Below are 19,376 nucleotides of genomic sequence, written 5' to 3'. Positions count from 1 at the left end.
GAGACAGTTACTCCAACAAAAGAGTGCCAATAGTTAGATCCAAATGCTTAATTATTAAAAAAAAAAGTCTATAAGAACTATTTTCCCAACAGGACTAGATTAATTATGTTTCCGTATGGACATATGTTTCTGTTATCACTCAAAATCTCACACACACATAATATTTATATATGAAAACCACCCAAAAGCAGTTTCTTCAGAAAGCAGCACAGATCCTTCCGTCACAAATTAACTCCTCGATAGATCCAGATGTGAGTAGAAGTCGTATTAAATCCCATTAATTCCAGTTAATCTCAATCCATTTTCTTCAACCTGATGTTTCAATCTACTGCAAGCATTGGAACACCATTCTTCTTTACATACAACAGGTCTGAGCCCTTTCACCTTCGGCCCGTCCAATCAGGGCTCAGCTACAATGCTGTCATCCAATCAGATTCACTGGAACGAAGCTGCGCGGCTAAACTCTCTGATCGAAAACTCCCAAAGTGTCCCGCACTGTCAGATATAATCCAATCCAAGCAGGAGAAACAGGAACAAAAACAAAAAGATCCAAGGCCTGTAGACCGCCCCTCTCTCCACCGCTCCCTCTCTCTCTCTCTCTCTCTCTCTCTCTCTCTGTGGCTGGCTTGGCTCCTTCGCTCGTTTCACTCTTTCATCTTCATCCCGCCATCCGCCCACCTGATCTCCATGGAAATCCACGCTGGAGCACTTGAGCCGTACGCGGACAGATGAAGAGAGAGCGAGAGAGCAAGCGAGAGAGAGAGACAGAGGTGCAGAGAGACAGAAGGAGGTAGAGAAGGAGGGAGAGAGTGCAAGAGAGAGAGAGAGAGAGCAAAAGGGGTGAGGGAGAGAGAGAGAGGGAGGGAGGGAAAGTAGCTTCACTTCTCCGTCCCCACCTCCTCCTCCTGCTGCTCTCTTTCTGAGTTGAACTGCCTCACTCTCTAAACAGTAACTGCCCTTCCCAAACACACTCGCACAGTCTATCTTGCTCTCTCTCTCTCTCTCCCTCTCTTTCTTTCTCTCTCCACCTCCAGCCCACTCTCTCGCACTGTCTCTCTCTTGTTCTCAAGGCCGCAGCTCTTCATACACTCCTCTTCAATCTTCAATGGCTGCCGCCTGCCTGGACTTCCACAACAGAGTGGAGCTGAGAGGCGGAGCTTTTCTCTCTCTCTCTCTCTCTCTCCCTCTCCAGTCACTTGCTCTCTCTTTATCTTTTCATTTCTCTCACTCTCTCGTTCCCTCATTTGATCTCTGCTATCTTTTTTTCCTCTGCTGCTCTGTCTAATGTGCTCTGAGCCAGAAGGCATATAAACACACACACATACACACACACACACACACAGTGAGAGGGATGACACTGATACCATGGGAAAGCACAGGGGCTTTTTACATTTTTCCAAACTGACCTGCTTTTCTTCCTCAATGTGACCTTTCCTCAGAGAGAGAGAGAGAGAGAGAGAGAGAGAGAGAGAGAGAGAGAGTACAGAGAAAGAGAGACAGTAAAGACTAAGAGAGAGAGAGAGAGCGCAAGACAGAGCAAGAGAAAGAGAGGGAGCAAGATGAAAAGAATAGAGAGAGAGAGAGAGAGAGAAAGAGGGTGGCTGAGAAAGAAGAAAAATAGAGCAGAGAAGGGAAGGGAAGGTGGAGAGATATAGGGCAAGTATAGAAACAGTAGAGAGGTGGAAAGAGATTTTAGAAAGAGAGAGAAAGCAGAAAGAGAAAACTGAGAACAAGAGAGAGAAAAAGAAGGAGAGAGTGTACAAAGAGCAAAACAAAGAAAAAAAAAAGAGTGGACAAAAAAAGAGAAAAAGAGGAGAGAGCAAAAAGCATTGAGGAATAGAGAGTGAGACAGCTGAGAAGAGAGTAGCAGAGAAAGACGAGCATAAAAAACAGAATGAGAATAGAAAACAAAAAAAAGGAGGACAGAGAAAGAGAGACAGTAAGGACTAAGAGAGAGAGAGACAGTGCAAGACAGAGCAAGAGAAAGAGAGAGGAAGCAAGATGGAAAGAACTGAGAGAGAGAGAGAGAGAGAGAGAAAGAGGGAGGCTGAGAAAGAAGGAAAAGAGAGCAGAGAAGGGGAGAGAGAGATATGGGACATATCTTATTATAGAGAAAGCGGAGAGAGGTAGAATGAGATTTTAGAGAGAGAAAGCAGAAGGAGAAAATGGAGAACGAGAGAAAGAGAAAAAGAAGGAGAGAGTGTACAGAAAGATGAAAACAAGAGACAGCAAAAAGTAGTTAGGGAGTAGACAGCCGAGAAGAAAGCATGAGAGGAGAGCAAGACAAGAGCAAGGAAGAGCAGAGAGAATGTGAATAGAAAAGAGTGAGAAAGAAAAATAGAAGAGAGGTGAAAGAAATAGAAATGAGTAGAAATAGGTAGAGAGAATGAGATTGAAAGTGTAAAGAGAGAGAGGTAAAGAGAGAAATAAAGAGAAAGAGAGAAAGCACAGGGAAAGAGAGACAGTGAGTAAGCGAGTGCAAGACAGAGCAGGAGAGAGGGAGCAACATAGAAAAAAATTTAGAGAGAGAGAGAAAGAGAGAGAGAAGGAAATGAGAGCAGAGAAGGAAAGATGGAGAGATATGGGACAATTATAGAGAAAGAGTAGCGAGAGGTAGAGTGAGATATAGAGACAGAAAGGAGAACGAGTGAATGGAGAATGAGAGAAAAAGAAGAGTGTACAAAGAGCAAAACAAATAAAAAAGACAGGAGAAAAAAAGAGGAGATGAAAGGAGAGATGGAGAAGAGAGAAAAAAGTAGTGAGGAGTAGAGAGTGAGACAGCTGAGAAGAAAGCATGAGAACAAGACAGGAAGAAAGAAGAGAAAAAAAAAGGAGAGATGAGTGAGTAGAGAGAGGTAGAGAGAATGAAAGTGGAGAGAGAGAGAGAGATAGAGAGAGAGACACACACACACACACACACACACACACACACAGTGTGTACTTTCTGCTGTCAGGCAGTTAAACACACTTAACACCTCAGGAATGGAGAGAGAGAGAGTTTGGCCTATAAACGAGTCTGCTCTCTCTCTCCTTTCTGCACTGGAGGAACAAAACAGATCAGTACACAACTCTCTCTCTCTCACCACCACTCTCTGCACCAACTACACACACACACAGCTGCACTGCAATCACACACTACAGTCAGCTTGAACTACTCCAAAACTATCCAGACACCCATTCTACATCAGCCACACAGCCATCTGCTCCCACAGGTGCTCAGCTGCACCCACAGCCTCTGTAACCTCTGCAGAACCGCACTGACCAACAGGATGCTGGAACTGATCCTCCAACATCAGCACATGACCTCACTGATGCTCTCCTGAGGCTGGTGATTATAGCTGTGCCAGGCAAGGCAAGGGTTAATCAGAGAAAATCAAAAACCAAATATTTATTTGGACATAATTTATTGGTCTGCCTGTTTAATTTTAGTAACTTTTATTTTGACATGGTGTGCTTTTTTGATATTAGCAACTTTTATTTTGACACGGTCTGCCTGTTTAATATTAGCAACTTTTATTTTGACTTTTTTCTGCCTGTTTGGCATTAGCAACTGTTATTTAGACTTGGTCTGGCTGTTTAATATTAGGAACCTTTATTTTGACGTGATCTGCCTGTTTGCTATTATAAACTTTTATTTTGAAAGGATCTCCCTGTTTTCTATTAGCAACATTTATTTTGACGGGATCTGCTTGTTTGATATCAGCAACTTTTATTTTGACATGGTCTGCTTGTTTGCCATTAGAAACTCATATTTTGAAATGGTCTGCTTGTTTGACACTGGAAACTGTTATTTTGACATGGTGTGCTTGTTTGATATTAGCAACATTTATTTTGACATGGTCTGCTTGTTTGCTTTTCGCAACTTTTATTTTGACATGGTCTGCTTGTTTGCTATTACCAACTTTTATTTTGCCACAGTCTGCATGTTTGCTATTAGAAACCTTTATGATTTGCCTGTTTTCTATTAGCAACTTATATTTTGACACGGTCTGCCTGTTTTCTATAAGCAATTTTTATTCTGACACTGACTGCTTGTTTGATATTAGCAACTTTTATTTTGAAATGATCTGCCTGTTTTCTATTAGCAACTTTTGACATGGTGTGCTTGTTTGATATAAGCAGCATTTAATTTGACATATTCTGCCAGTTTACTAGTAGCAACTATTCTATTATCACATGGTCTGCTAGTTTCATATTAGTGGCATTTGATGGATTGTTCTCAGCACTGCAGTAACACTACCATGGTGTGAGGTCTTTACAGCGTTTAAAAACTCCATCAGCACCGCTGTATTCACTCACTGTTCACTTAAAGAAGGCTAACAAAGCCTGCAGAGAAAGAGAAGGACTACAGTGTGTAATTATAGAACTACAAAATGCTTCTATATGTTCAGTGGAGTTGAAATTAATATAGAAACATGGATATAGTGATAAATATTTGTGTAAGACTGTATTTAACAGAAGCCAGTGGGCTGTCGCTTCATTGTTATCTCTGTTTCTAGTCAACACATCTGTTCTGTTACTAAGTACAGAACAACACATTATAATTATCTGTGGGTAATCAACCGTATAGATAACTGTAGATAGAGATTAGAGTCAACAACACTGTGATATTTACACACACACACACACACACACACTCTTGTTGACTGACCTTTCTTGGCTGTCTCCATCTCTTCTTCAGTCCAGCGAGAGCTTTCATTCATCTCCAGGTTTGCTGTAATAAAAAAAAGCATCTTTATTAAGAGACTGAGAGCTGTTCAGTGACTGTACTCCTCTGCATAGCCAATTCCTAAAGTCAGGGTCAGTGAGAGATTCAGAAGAGAGAAAACACAAAGTACTACATGCTGTCGTCTAAAGAAGTCCAGTGAAAAGACTGTTCCGCAGTTAAGCAAGAACTAGCTTGTTTTGCCATTTAACACAAGCTAACGCTACCATGTGGTAAATGCTCAGCGTAAACATGGAATGAGTGGGGTGTGGCCAGCAACAGCTCTTTGCATAAAAGTGACAGAGCCCTTTAATGGCTCATTCTAGCTTTACTAAGTTAAGTAAAGCTAAGCAAAAAGTAAAAAAAAAAAAAAAAAACACACATTTGCTTTTAAAGCCAAATGAGCACTGGATGTTAAGCTATACAGATTTGTCTCCTGAAAACTGCTTACTTGGGTGAGTAAAGTGCTTCCTGTATTTACAGTAAGCTTACATTTCCAGATTTCCACTAAAGCTGGGTGCAGCAGCATTAGCATTAGCATCTAACTGCTAGTGCTAGTACATGCCACCAGACACTACACTACACTAAGGAACCCTAAATGGTTTGGTAGGCCAGGGTGATATTAGCTAGGGGTTCGTCACACGTAGCTTGTTTTAACACTGTAAACACGCAGACTACAGTCAGATATACTCACCTCTGAATGGAGAAAGAGCTAGCACTTAGCGCAGTCAGTGGCTATTGCTAATACTGCTCCAGCCTCGATGCTAGAGAACTAAACTGAAATTTATTTTTTACGCCGCTCTTTAGCGAAGTGGCTTTATTGCTTCTTACAATCTTTCTATTCCACTGGGAGAATTCATATATATAAGGCGCACTAATGATTTTTTTTTAAATTAAAGGATTTTAAGTGCGCCTTACAGTGCGACTGTTTTTTTAAAAATGTTTTAAAAATAGTGTACAATTATACAAATGTTAACTAACACCTTCATTAAGTGTGATGTAATTCCCAGTTTCTGACTTCTGAGGTAACTGGAACGCAGCATTAGTGTACTGTAAAACATACTGTGGTCTCCAACATGCTCTTGTGAAACAAGGTCAGAACACAGCAAAGTTCATTGCATATTATTATTAAGTGTTACAAAGGCAGCTTTATGGAGTCATAGGGTAAAAGTTTGCTGTTGCAGCTTGGTAAGAAAAGCCACACACCACGCACTCTTCCTTCCTGTTCTACACCTCAAACGGCATCTCAGAGCAAAGGCCGAAACTAGTGTCAAACTCTGACTACGTCTGAAGGGTCTCTGAAGAGCACGTTTACAGCAAGAGATGCAGAGGTCAGGAAAGAGTCAGAAGAACGCTGTAGATGAACGGATTTGGCCTTGTGTTAATGTTTTGGTTGGATAAGTGCAAGGTAATCGGTAACACAACCTGTTTAGATATTGAGCTCAATAAAAAGACCCGGGAATTCGTTTAACAATATCCTAAGACTTTTTTAACCCCTTAACAAACAAGGATTTTTATCAATTGAGGATTTCTATTCAGGCATTACAGAAAAAGCTTTCATGTTTGATAAGGAACATTACCTAAAAAAGCATAATCTAATTGTCGTAGAAAATATAAAAAAAAAAAAGTAAATCTGCAACTGTCAAAATATAATGAATACTTTTTTTCAATTGTCTCTTTCCTGAACTACATTTTAAAATCAATATTTTCCTAAATATAAATCCAACAGTTTATTTCCTCCAAACCTTCAGTTTCGTTATGTTCGTCTAGTTTTTCAGTCTAATTTCTGTTACTGATCTGGAATTATTCATTTGTGGAGTGGAGTATAGAGTGAACAGGCAGCTTCACCAATTGTCCTGTAGGAGATTTCAAAGCCCTCCAATTGTCAGAATGTAAATAACTTATTTTACTGCAGAAAAAAGGGTTCGTTTCACCTACACCTGTAGTCTGTATACGGGACAAGGCATTTGAAGGGTTTTTTAAGGCATTTTTTTTTCTTGAGACATAGACATAGACATAGGAGCTTCTGAGTTACCTATATTACATATAAAATTGAGTAAAAAGTAAAAATAAATAAATTAATTAATTTGAACATTCTGCCTTTGTGTATGTACTGAGAGTGTGTGTCTGTGTGTGTGTGTGTGTCAGTGTGTGTACTGACCCAGCTCATTGCTGAGTGGAGGTGAGCTGGTCTCCTCCTGCTCGTTGGCCATAGAGCGGGTGATTCTGCCTTTGCGGTGTCCACGGCTGTTGGCTGTACGGCGTCCCTTCACGGCTACCGGCGGCTCTTTATCTTCACCATCCTCCCCAGACGTGTCATCTCTACATGAGCACACAGAAAAAGAAGGGAGAAAGAGAAAGCAGAGAAAGAGGAGTTAAATCAGCAACATCCTCTCTTTCATTTAGTTTAACATCAGATTCTTCATAACTCGCATTACATCTAGTTTATTAGGGAACTTTCTTTATCACAGAAATATCTAACAATTTCCATCCTTACATTTTTATACATTTTACCATCAAAATCTTTGTGCTTTTTAAAGGACAGCTATCAACATCAGAGTTTTTTAACTGAGCAGTGTACGGCCTTAAAAAGGAGATAAAGGTCAATACACTTGGATCAGTATACATTTTTCTAATGTTTTTTTACATTTTCTCCCCAATTTACACGGCCAATTACCCAACCCACTCATTAGGACTCCCCCTCTCACTAGTGATGCCCCAACACACCAGGAGGGTGAAGACTAGTACATGCCTCCTCCGATACATGCAAAGTCAGCCACCGCTCAGAGGAAAGCGCAGCGACTCGGTTCCGATACATCAGCTCACAGACGCCTTGTGCTGATCGACATCACCCTAGAAGTGATGTGGGAAGAAAGTGCCATCTACCCACCCAGAAAGAGCAAGGCCAATTGTGCTCTCTCAGGGCTCTGGCAGCTGATGGCAAGCTACATGAACAGGATTCCAACTAGCGATCTCCTTAGTTCCCTGGACCACTCGAAGCCCCAACAAGACAAGGTTTTAAAAATATATTTTTTTAGTAACTGCAAGTGATATATAGTAATTTTGTAATTGAGGTCCACTAAGTTTTATTTTGATTATGAATTATATATGATTTATCATATGCAGTAAAAGACAGAACAGTATGCAAGTACTGCAGCTGTTTTTACCATAAACTCAACAACTTCTCTCCTGTATGATCTCACATAAATCTCTCTAGACCTTAGACTGAATCTGTCAGTAATGGCTACAGCTCTGTGTGTTCAGTGTTTCTTTCTTAATACTTAATTACAGAAAAGCAGAAGTATAAATCTAGATAATATTTAACTACATTTCTTTTATATTATAGACCTGTTGATGTGTTTATCACCACATAACAATGTGTGAGAAGAAAAAGGAGGTGTGGATCACTCACTTTCAGAGCAAAGAGAGATGATGAGAAGAGCAGAACCTCTCTCCTCTAAAACTCACCTAATTCTGTATCTCTCCAAAAAAAGGCTGATACAAGGTTTTTGCGGGTGATGCAAACATGACTTGGGTATGAAGGGTGAGTGCAAGTATTATAGATAAGCTCGGGCAGATCAGATCTGCTCTTTGCCCCCAATAATGATCAAGCATTTGTTTTGGATAACTGTACGTACGCCTCGCGAGATAACACCTGACCAAAAAAAAACAAAAAACAAACTTGTGTTGATTTAGTCTTGCAAGATCTCGTGGCACAAGATCTCAGAACACTGCTAGTATAAAGTGAAAGGAAGTTGCACCAAGTAACCCTTGGATATATTGTTGCATATCAAACCTTAGAAAGCTTGAATTAGAGTTCAAGATCACCCTCGGCACCCCTGGAGACCAGATAAAAAGGGTTATCTGCTTATCTGATGTTGTACGAAACCCACAATCATGTGATCAATAACCCTGTGGTCCTTCTAACCACTGAGGCCACTGCTGCTCCAGTTTTATCAAACTATTTCCAGACCAAATTATTGTTTTCTAGTCCTGTTTGAATAGAGCAGTGGTAAAGTCAGCATAAACCAGAAGATGGAGAGACATATAATTAGTGTTTTAATTCCCCTTTCCATCATCATACTAGAGACCAAGAGAAAATAGGTATCGTTTTCAAATTTTCAATACAAATACCAGTACGGTACATTGTATTCGATACCGATACCCAAAATATTAAAATACCAAAAAATACAAAATGCAATAATTATTCTCCTCGTTTGACGCATTTATGTGCGTTTTATGCAAAATATCGAAAACAGGCACCACATTTTTTTTTACTACTCTGAGTCAGCGTAGTAAAACTTGAGGAAAACAGCAAAAAAAAAAACAAAAAAAAAAAACAGTAATCGTCCCTTTAATCAGGAATTTAAATGGCTTTTTTAAATGTAAATAAGAGCTTTTTTCTGGAATTAAAAGCGTGATTTCAGCTGTAAATGGAAATATCTGCACAAAACTGTGCTGTACTGAGGTGCAAAGCTTTCGACACATGCGTGCTTCTCAGGCAGCAGGAGCCTGTCACTCACACAGACACAGAGACAGCGCTGTGTATCTACTTCTTGTGTCAAGAATCAAAACATTGCAACATGACGTGTTTAACTATTGCACATGCACACATCACGATGAGTATGCTTAAATGATATATCGTGTAGCTCTAGATACCGGTAAGGTACCTTGAACTCTCTACCAATACCCAAACAGTACTTTTTCTGGTACCTTTTTCAAAATTGCAACCAAATAATACAAAATGCAATAGCTATTCTCTGTGTTTGGAGCTTTTTTTTTTTGCGTGTTACACGCAAAGTATTGAAAACAGGCACCAATTTTTTTTTTTTTTTTGACACTTCGGTCAGTGCCTTTATGGTACCAAAGCCCAGCGATTTCCCCTTGAAACTTTCCTCCCTCCAAATTGCACCAGGCTGCAGAAAATATCTTCCAATTCTCCACTTTTGAAGGTTTTTGGAAGGATAAACAGATCTGGATCTTTACAAGTGGAGATTTTCTGATGTTCTCTGATGCCAGTTTGAATGACACACTGCTGCTCCCTGCAGATGTGCTGACTAAGCAGAAAACACAGCTATCACCGCAGCACATCAGCATTGAAACCAGTCTCGGTGGAACTAGATGAAAACATAACTTCTTTTAAACAGAAAGATCCAGCAGCTTTTGCAAGGGTTTCTGTATCAGATTATAGTCAAATGAAAAGTAGCAGTAGAGCATGCTCGGACACGGAGCGAGAGAAAGAACAGCATGTGCTGGAAAGGTCAGGTAATCAGTGAACCAAATCTGTGCTGCCCAAACATGGCTGTGCTAAGCAAGGCTTCATTCCCCCCCCCCCCCCCCCCCCCCACTTCTCATTTAATTTTAATCAGTTTGTGCTAAACACAGATTTACTCAGTTTACCAGCGCCTGAATACACTGAGAAGCATATTTATGCAAAATCTGTAAAATTAACATTAGAATAAACCCAAACATAACATAACGTGCGTGGTCTTGATTCTGCACACAATGCACCTTATTATCCACTAACCACACTTTGCTATTTTATGTGGCCTACCACTTTATGGCCGAGTTGTTCTCGTTTCCAGTCACTTCCACTTTGTTATAATAATAATAATATAGCACTGACAGTTGACTGTTGAATATTTATTAGTGAGGAAATTTTATAACTGATCTTGTTGCACAGGTGCTGCATCTTATCACATTACCAACACTGGAATTCACTGAGCTTTATTAATTAAATTATGTGGATGGGTGAGTAAATACTTTTGGCAATATAGTGTATATACTAGGGCTGCAACGATTAGTCGATATAATCGACAATGTTGATTATTTAAATTTGTCGACAACAAATTTCATTGTCGACTAATCGTTAATTTGTAAAATTACTGCATTACACAAAGTGCTGGGGACAGAAGCGCAATGGGAGATAGGTAAATGGCTCACTCACACAGTTTAAATTCAACTCTGTGTGTGTTTCCAAAAGTGCCCAAACACAACAGATTACATATTTACTCACTAAATGTAGTACTTCCAACATTTAAACAAAATATAGACATTTAAATGCCTTTTAAATCTCATGTTCAGCTGTTTCTATTGTTTTTAGAGAATATTAGTTGACTAATCGACTAATCGAAAAAATAATCATCAGATTGGATGACTACCAAAATATTCATTAGTAAGTTGAAGCCCTAATATATATTAGTACCCGATTTTTACAGTAATATTAATATACATTAAACGAGTTGTTAAACGAGTTTCAGGTTCCATATCTGCACACAAACACAATTATTACTGTATTGTTTGCACTATAAGGCGCACTATCAATGTACATCTATTTCCTGATCTATTTTTATACCTAAGGCGCGTTTTAAGCAACAATATTCAGAAACAAAAGTTGCCATGTGTCACCTAAGTAAAAACATTTACTTTCAAAGTCAAACAAGTGTTGGAAATTAATCTACACAGATTTCTCTTATGAAAACTGTTTATTTGTGTGAGTAAAGCGCTTCCTTTTATTTACAGTAAGATTACAGTTCCAATATTTTCAACAGCGCAGTTAGCAGCAGCGCTAATCATGGTTAGCAGAACAACAGCACCACAATGAGGAACCCTGAGTGTTCTGGTAAGCCAGGGCGCCATCAGCTAGCAGTTCGTCCCACGTAGCCCGTTTTAACATGTTAAACACAAAGACTACAGTCTGATATACTTCCCTGTGAACGACAAAAGAGCTAGCGCTTAGTGTGGTTAGCAGTTAATGCTAATACGGCTCCAGGCTGGAGAAACTCCTGTATAAAGCTGTACTTCAGCAGAGGCTTTACTGCTTCTTACAACCTGACTGGTACAATTCATACATAAAGTGCACCGGATTATAAGGCACACAGACGATTTTTGAGAAAATTAAAAGGACTTTAGGTGCGCCTTTTTATTATTATAAAACATTTTAAAGGTTACTCTCTTATCAAATAAATGATACGGGTGCAATATCATTGTATGTGACACCCTAAACAGCACTACTGCACACAAACACACTCACTCCAAAGTGCAGCAATCTTGCAGTTTGTAGGTATGAAGTCTATTCACCAGCAGAAGCGCATTTCCGTGACAATGAAGTGGCGGTGGAAATGGTGCACCGTCATTTATCTTCCCCTGCTCACCATCCATCTTGTAGAGAGGGGCACTAAATATAGGAGCACCAGCTGGGCTCGCGGCAATGTGTAGGTAAAAAGCGGAGAAGGGCACAGTGGGCCTTGGAGAGCCACAAAGACCCCAATGGAAACTGCAGTGTCCTGCACCTACAGCAGGCCTGTCCAGCCTCACACAGCTCAGGGGAGGTCAGTGATCATACACACACACACACACAAACTCACAGAGAGAGAGCATCGTTGTACAGCGCAGTTATGCTGACGGCGGTGGTTTGCTGTAGATGAAAACGCAGCACGCTCTCCCCGGTGAATATAGATTACTGCACCTGTGAATATGTCACAGCTAACACTCCAGCCACCTGTTTCAGGACCTTTTGACACAGTGCAGAGAGCACCCCAGACACAAGATTATTATATATTTAACTTTTTTTTACATTTCATTTAGTTTCTGCTTCATAAACACTCCTTTTATTAGTGTTAATAGTAACAGTGATAACAGACTAGCCTGTTTTTGCCCTAAATCTTAATCCAAACCATTTGGAACTAAAGTGTGCAGGGGGGTGGTGGGGGGGAACAGTTGGGGGGTTTAAACAGTACACTGAAAGTTGGTTACCATAAGTTTCTAATTTTCAGAGGAGATTTTTTATTTTGTTATATATATTTTTTTCACAGGAGTAATGTAATTCTACTACAGGACTTCTGTAAATTGCACAACCGATATAAACAAGGTAAGAAATCCAGGAACTTGGAGGTGACAACCAATCTTTAACAAACGTGTTACACGGCTGTCTACATGTTCATTATACACCTGTATGTAAGCAATAGGCTGTGTTACACCTCAGCTTGCCTAAAATGCCCTAAAGCTCGTCTTCTGGAATTAAAAAAAAAAAAAAAAAAAAAACTGTGGTGCTGCTCATACTTATATACAGTCTACGATTCAGACGCTTTGGGTTGAGTGTAGAGTCGATTCATTAAGTCAATCTATTCACAAATCAATGATCAATGATGATTTAAAAACATTGTTTACAAGCCCATGTGGTGACATCACACTGCTGTGTACACACAGTCACAGAGAAACTCAGACACACACACTGGACCATACTTCAGAGCGTGAGTTTGTGACTGAAAATGAACAGAGAAATAAAGCAGCAAACGAGTCTTAGAAAGTGATGGACTGTGAAAGAATCTCTGAAGCTGTGCTTACTACTGAGTCTTTGGACTAATCATTGAATTAATCACAGATCCTGACTAAAGAGTTTTTAAAAACGGTAGGATTTTTATGCTGATGCATTGAGGCATTCTAGGGTTATAAAGCTGTGAAAACGACCATGTGCAATTTAAGTATCACACTCCTCCAGCTCTCTAGTGATCCTTTGGCATGTGTTATACAGTTGTGGTAAGGTAACTTCAGAAAAGTTTTCAAATAAATCCATCATGCTGCTTTGTTTTAGAAGCAACACTTTTTAAACACATCGAGGACAAAACTGTACTAATTTACATACTTTCCCAGGATATGAGCGAATATTTACACATCATCAGATTTGAAAAACTATGGATGGACTAAAGAGAGGGCTACACAATACATCATGCCTTAATTGTTACAAAAAAAGAAAGCTTGGTATTATAAAGTAACCGCAAAAGTATACTTGGATCAGATCTGATACTGATGACTGGGTAAAAGGTACTATATTCAAGAGGAAGTGAAAATGGTGACTGAGGGTTTAGATCACTGGGTTATTGATCAAAGGGTTTGTGGGTTCAGTCTCCAGATGCTCTAGGCCGTGTTGCCACTACTGAGCCCTGTTGGATCTTACTGGATGGTTAATCTTGTGCTCCAATCCTGGCACTCCAAGTTGCGACCTTGTATAAATATATATGTGTAAAGGGGTTGGACAATGAAACTGAAACACCTGGTTTCAGACCACAATAATTTATTGTCCCGACGGACAGTTCTGGTGGAAACAGGAGAGTTGAGGTGCACATTGAATTCTGTCGTGATTTGGGCAGCCGTGGTTTTATGTTTTTTGGATACAATCCGCGTTAGCACCCGAACATCCATTTCAGACAGCTTCCTCTTACAGCGTCCACAGTTAATCCTGTTGGATGTGGTTCATTCTTCTTGGTGGTATGCTGACATTACCCTGGATACCGTGGCTCTTGATACATCACAAAGACTTGCTGTCTTGGTCACAGATGCGCCAGCAAGACGTGCACCAACAATTTGTCATTTTTTTTTAACTCTGGTATGTCACCCATAATGTTGTGTGCATTGCAATATTTTAAGGAAAAATTGTGCTCTTATCCTGCTAATTGAACCTTCACACTCTGCTCTTACTGGTGCAATAATGTGCAATTTATGAAGATTGGCCAGCAGGCTGGACCAATTAAGCCATGAAACCTTCCACACTAAAATGACAGGTGTTTCAGTTCCATTGTCCAACCCCTGTATATAAAGGATGTAAGTACTCCAAGCATACATACCCAATATAACACACAACACACTATAGCTTAAAAATGTAGGGGGTCAGTTTGAACTGTTGCTAATGCAAATTATGTTAAAACAATTTTTTAAAATACAGTCTAAATGAATAAAAACCCCTTAAACATCAATCCGTATTCTGTCCATGTGACACAGCTCTAACCTGACAGAAAGCAGTGTACTAAAAAAGCTTACTTTATGCCGTCCTCCTTGTCATCGCCCTCTGTTTTTTCCTCGTCTCTCTCTGCCTCCTTCTCTTTCTCCTTGTCCTCCTTCTCCTCCTGGTGGTTGCGGTTCACTTGTTGCTGCTGCTGTTGCTGCTGCTGGTTGTGCTGTGGTTAAAAAAAAAAAAAAAACACACACCAAAATAAACCGTAAAAATAAAATTAAATACAAAAAAAAAATAGAACTTTCAGCAGCTCTCAAAACACTGGCTGTAGAAACGACAGGCACATCTATCAGACAGATTCTACGTGTTAATCTTCAGGATCTCTGTGAAACTTGCTTCGAGGCATGGTTTAACACTCACACACATACATACGTACACACATACACACACACACTAACACTTTGCTGACTGTGTTCAACCACCAACTTTTCTTTTAATACACTCTGGTCTAGTTCCTCTGTGTCGGACTGTTCACAGGTCAGAGTTTAGAATAGATCCAAGAACTTGCCAACTTCACCACACAAAACAAACCCTGACCCGCCTGAAAACCTTCAACAACAATATTTTTCACACTATAAGGCGCACTATCACAGGGGTGTCGCCATTTTTTTGATAATGGAGGGGGGGTGACTAATTTAAGTAAAGCCAAGCTATTAAAAAATTAATTTTAAAAATAACATTTTCTTTTAAAGTCAAAACGAGCACTGGATGTTAATCTACACAGATTTCTCTCCTGAAAAATGTTTATTTTGGCGAGTAAAGCACTTCCATTTATTTACAGTAAGCGTAGATTTCCAGATTTCCACAAAGGCTAGGTGCAGCAGCATTAGCATTAGCATCTAACCGGCAGAGCTAGCCGTGCTAAGCTCTAGTAAATGCTGCTCGACAGTGTTACAGTGAAGAACCCTGTGTGTGAGGCAGGGTGATTCTAGCTAGCAGTTTGTCCCATGTAGCTTGTTTTAACACGCTAAACGCACAGGCTACAGTCTGATATACACGAGTCTACACAGTGAAAGAGCTAGCGCTGAGCAAAGTTAGAGGCTAGTGTTGCTTAAACAGCGCTAGTCGAGATTTATCAGCAGGCTACAGGCCGATAATATTCAACTCTGAGCGGCAAAAGAGCTAGCACTTAGTGTGGTTAGCCCCTAATGCTAACTAAGTTTAGTAAAGCTAAGCTAAGTAAACAAAACTGTAATAAAAAAAGAATTTCTTAAATTAAACTAGCGCTGGATGTTAATCTACACAGATTTCTCTCCTGAAGAATTATTATATGGGTGAGTAAAGCGCTTCCATTTATTTACAGCAAGCTTAGATTCCCAAATTTCTGCAGCACTAAGGCTAAAGCATTAGCATAGCAGCTAACTGCTTTGAGGAACTCTGAGTGTTCTGGTAAGCCAGGGCGATATTAGCTAGTGGTTCGTCTCACGTAGCTTGTTTTAACATAGTAAACACACAGATTACAATCCAATATACTAGTGTCTGAGGGGCGAAAGAGCTAGTGCTTAGCGCTGTTAGCGGCTAATGCTAATGCTGCTCCAGCAGTGCTAGCTGCTGAAATTCCTGTATATCGCTGAACTTCAGCAGGGTGGTTTTACTGCTCCTTACAACCTGACTGGTACAATTCATACATAAGGTGCCCTGACGCACTGACGATTTTTGGGAAAATTAAAGGATTTTAAATGTAACTTAATAGAGATGATTGAACCACTTTTCTTTTTGATACTGTGAGGTGGTCTACTTGAGACGCCTCTGATCCCAAAGAAGTTGATGCTGCTTCTGGACTTGGTCAACATAATTTTGCATAATATTGTAGTGCTTGAATGATGCTTTCTTTACTCAGTGTCAACTGAGGGATCTGAGAGCACAGACGCTCAGCATAGGCTTGACCTTTTGCCTTTTACTTTATCAATAAATGTGTATTTTCTGGTCTATTTTCATACTTAAGGCGCACTGAATTATAAGGCGCATTTTAAGAGAAACTATAAGGAACTTCTAATTCAGCAGGTATCACCACTGGGTGCTGGTGAGGGGTTAAGTAAAGCTAAGCTAAGTAAACAAAACTGTAATAAAAAAGTCTTTCTTTTAAACTCAAACGAGCACTGGATGTTAATCTACACAGATTTCTCACCTGAAAACTGTTCTTTTGGGTGAGTAAACTTAGTAAGTTTAGATTTCTGAATTTCTCCAGCACTTTATTGCTCCTTACAACCTGACTGGTAAAATTTATACATGTACAGTGCAAAAACTAAGTTATGTAAAGCAAAGCTAAGTAAACAAAACTGTAATTCTTAAAAATAACATTTTCTTTTAAAGTTAAATGAGCGCTTGATGTTAATCTACACGGATTTCTCACCTGAAAACTGTTTATTTGGTTGAGCAAAGCGCTTCCGTTTATTTACAGTAAGCTTAGATTTCCAGATTTCTACAAAGGCTGGGTGCAGCAGCATTAGCATTAGCATCTAACTGCAAGAGCTAGCTGTGCTTAGCCCTAGTAAATGCTACCCGACAGTGTTACACTGAGGAACCCTGTGTGTGAGCTAGGGTGATTATAGCTAGCAGTTTGTCCCATGTAGCTTGTTTTAACACGCCAAACACGGCAATAAAAAAAAGTCTCTTTTAAACTCAAATGAGCGCTGGATGTTAATCTACACAGATTTCTCTCCTGAAAACTGTTCTTTTGGGTGAGTAAAACACTTCTGTTTATTTACAGTAAGCTTAGATTCCTGAATTTCTCCAGCACTAAGACTTTACTGCTCCTTACAACCTGACTGGTGAAATTAATACATAAAGCGCAGTGATGATTTTTTTTGGACAATTAAAGGATTTTAAGTGTGCTGTATAGTGCAAAAACACAGTATTTTCATTTGCAATACTGTCCAAACATTTTGTAATTTTGGGTTGTAGAAATATTTGTGGGTCTCAGTGGTTAGAATAATGGGTTATGGACCACAAGGTTGTGAGTTTGATACACAGGGATGTGTAGCAAGGCTGACCCTGTGCTCTTTACCTATTGTATAATGGAGCATCTTTAGCATAGGGGTTAAGAATGGTGATTTTGGGGTGCCGAGTGGTCCAGCGGTCTAAAGCGCTGCCACTATGAGCAGGAGGTTGCAGGTTCGAACCCCAGCTCATGCAGCTTTGCCATCAAGCTGCCGGCGTTAGAGGGAGCAAAATTGGCCCTGCTCCCTCTGGGTGGGTAGATGGCGCACTCTCCCCACATCACTCCTACGGTGATATCTGCAGCACAGGGCGTCTGTGAGCTGATGTATCAGAACCGAGCCGCTGTGCTTTCCTCCAAGCACGCTGGCTGCTCGGCAATGCTGCATCAGTAGCAGCTTGAAAAGAAGCGGTTGATGGCTTTACATGTATCGGAGGAAGCATGTGTTAGTCTTCACCCTCCTGGTGTGTTGGGGCATTTCTAGTGATAGGGGGAGTCCTAATGAGTGGGCTGGGAAATAAATGTAAAAAAAAGAATGGTGATTTTGGATTGGATGGGTTTGGATGAATGGTGATTTTGGATTTTTTTCTAGACCAGAGGAAGTTACAGAGTTTGTGCTTCTATTTGCAGCACACATTTACAAGGCAAGGCAAGTAACCCTAAACTGCTCCTCAGAAACCCCTCTGCATGTGTGCTCTCACCCCAAATTCACTAGTGAGTGTGAGTGTGTGTGTGTGTGTGTGTGTGCGCGAGTGTGTGTGTTCACGGCTATAGATGGGTTAAATGTGAAGGTTAAAATGCTGAACACTCCTTTGCACTAATTCTAAAAAGGAACTGATACTTCATTTAAAAAGTATCTACACTTTAAAATGAGATCTGTTTAACTGAAACACATCAAGTTCTATAAATTTCCCACCACACCTAAACTATTTTAACACTCACTACAGGAAGAAACACAGCTTGTGTGAGAGTATGAGAACTATTTAAATTTTTTTATTTGGCTGTCATACAAGTCCTGAACGATCTCGTCTAGCGCTTTAACGTAAATTACAGATAAAATCCAGCAAGCCGAATCCTAATGCATCTAAAATTCAGTGAAAAAGGACATAAAACGGACACGACTGATCAGTGACCCCAGATGCAGTCATTCATCCAAGACACGTCTGGACTGATGTGCTTTTTTTGGTTTGCAGTGGAAGACGCTAGGCTAAACCCATAAACAATTTACACAGTCCTGTTTTTTTCATGCACACGTGTATTAATGACATTTGGAACCAACTGTAATTTTTTTTTTTTTTTTTTTATCAGAGCCAGCTCTAATTTCTGCATTGTACAGATTCACTAAATTGGTCTGACCAATCAGTGCTCTACTTTCACGCTTGCATACCAGACAAATGAGAATCAAGATGGAGGCAGAACAACTTAAAACAAACAAACAAACAAACAAACAAACAAACAAAAAAAACACCTTGTTTCGACTACACACATTTCCAAATGTATACATGCCTTTAAATATTGTGTGTTTTAAGCCATGCCTAAAGTACACGCTTTACCACATACACTTCTGGACAAGCTAAGAGTTACAGAACAGTGATGTGGGCTGAGTATGTAGAGTTATATAATATAATTCTACACAAATATGATTCTGGTTATGCAGCACTACACACGTCTTTAGACAGCTCTCATGCTGTTCCACATTTCACTGGTCTGGTCTGGATCTATTAGTCACTGGATGATGATTCTAAAGCTGCTATTTTAAGGTAAAACTGCTTCATAAATGTTGTTTTCAGATACCTTACGACCTTAAATTTAGATAATTCAATTTAAGAGTTTTTACAGCTTCTTAAATAGTTGAAGTAGACACACACACACACACACACACACAGCTGTAAGCTCTCACACTGTATAAGGTTATTTTTCAGGGTGAAACGAGAGGGTTGATG

At 39.8% G+C, this 19,376-nt stretch overlaps 1 protein-coding gene across 3 annotated transcripts in view; it reads right to left on the bottom strand.

Moving 5' to 3' along the window:
• ncor2 (nuclear receptor corepressor 2) overlaps positions 1 to 19,376 on the bottom strand; it is a 172,203-nt gene that overhangs the window by 49,388 nt on the left and 103,439 nt on the right. For all 3 annotated transcript variants that reach the window (XM_049486156.1, XM_049486157.1, XM_049486158.1), the window contains exons 15-17: positions 14,522 to 14,658; positions 6,867 to 7,027; positions 4,652 to 4,714 (exon numbers count right to left, since the gene is read on the bottom strand). In XM_049486156.1, coding sequence (XP_049342113.1) covers positions 4,652 to 4,714; positions 6,867 to 7,027; positions 14,522 to 14,658 — 361 coding nt within the window. The remainder of the gene's footprint in view (positions 1 to 4,651; positions 4,715 to 6,866; positions 7,028 to 14,521; positions 14,659 to 19,376) is intronic.

The sequence above is a fragment of the Astyanax mexicanus genome, chromosome 12 (assembly GCF_023375975.1).
Source record: "Astyanax mexicanus isolate ESR-SI-001 chromosome 12, AstMex3_surface, whole genome shotgun sequence".
Classification (NCBI taxonomy): Eukaryota; Metazoa; Chordata; class Actinopteri; order Characiformes; family Acestrorhamphidae; genus Astyanax; species Astyanax mexicanus.
Note: the sequence above shows the minus strand (reverse complement) of the source record. Positions and strands in the feature narration are given on the sequence as shown.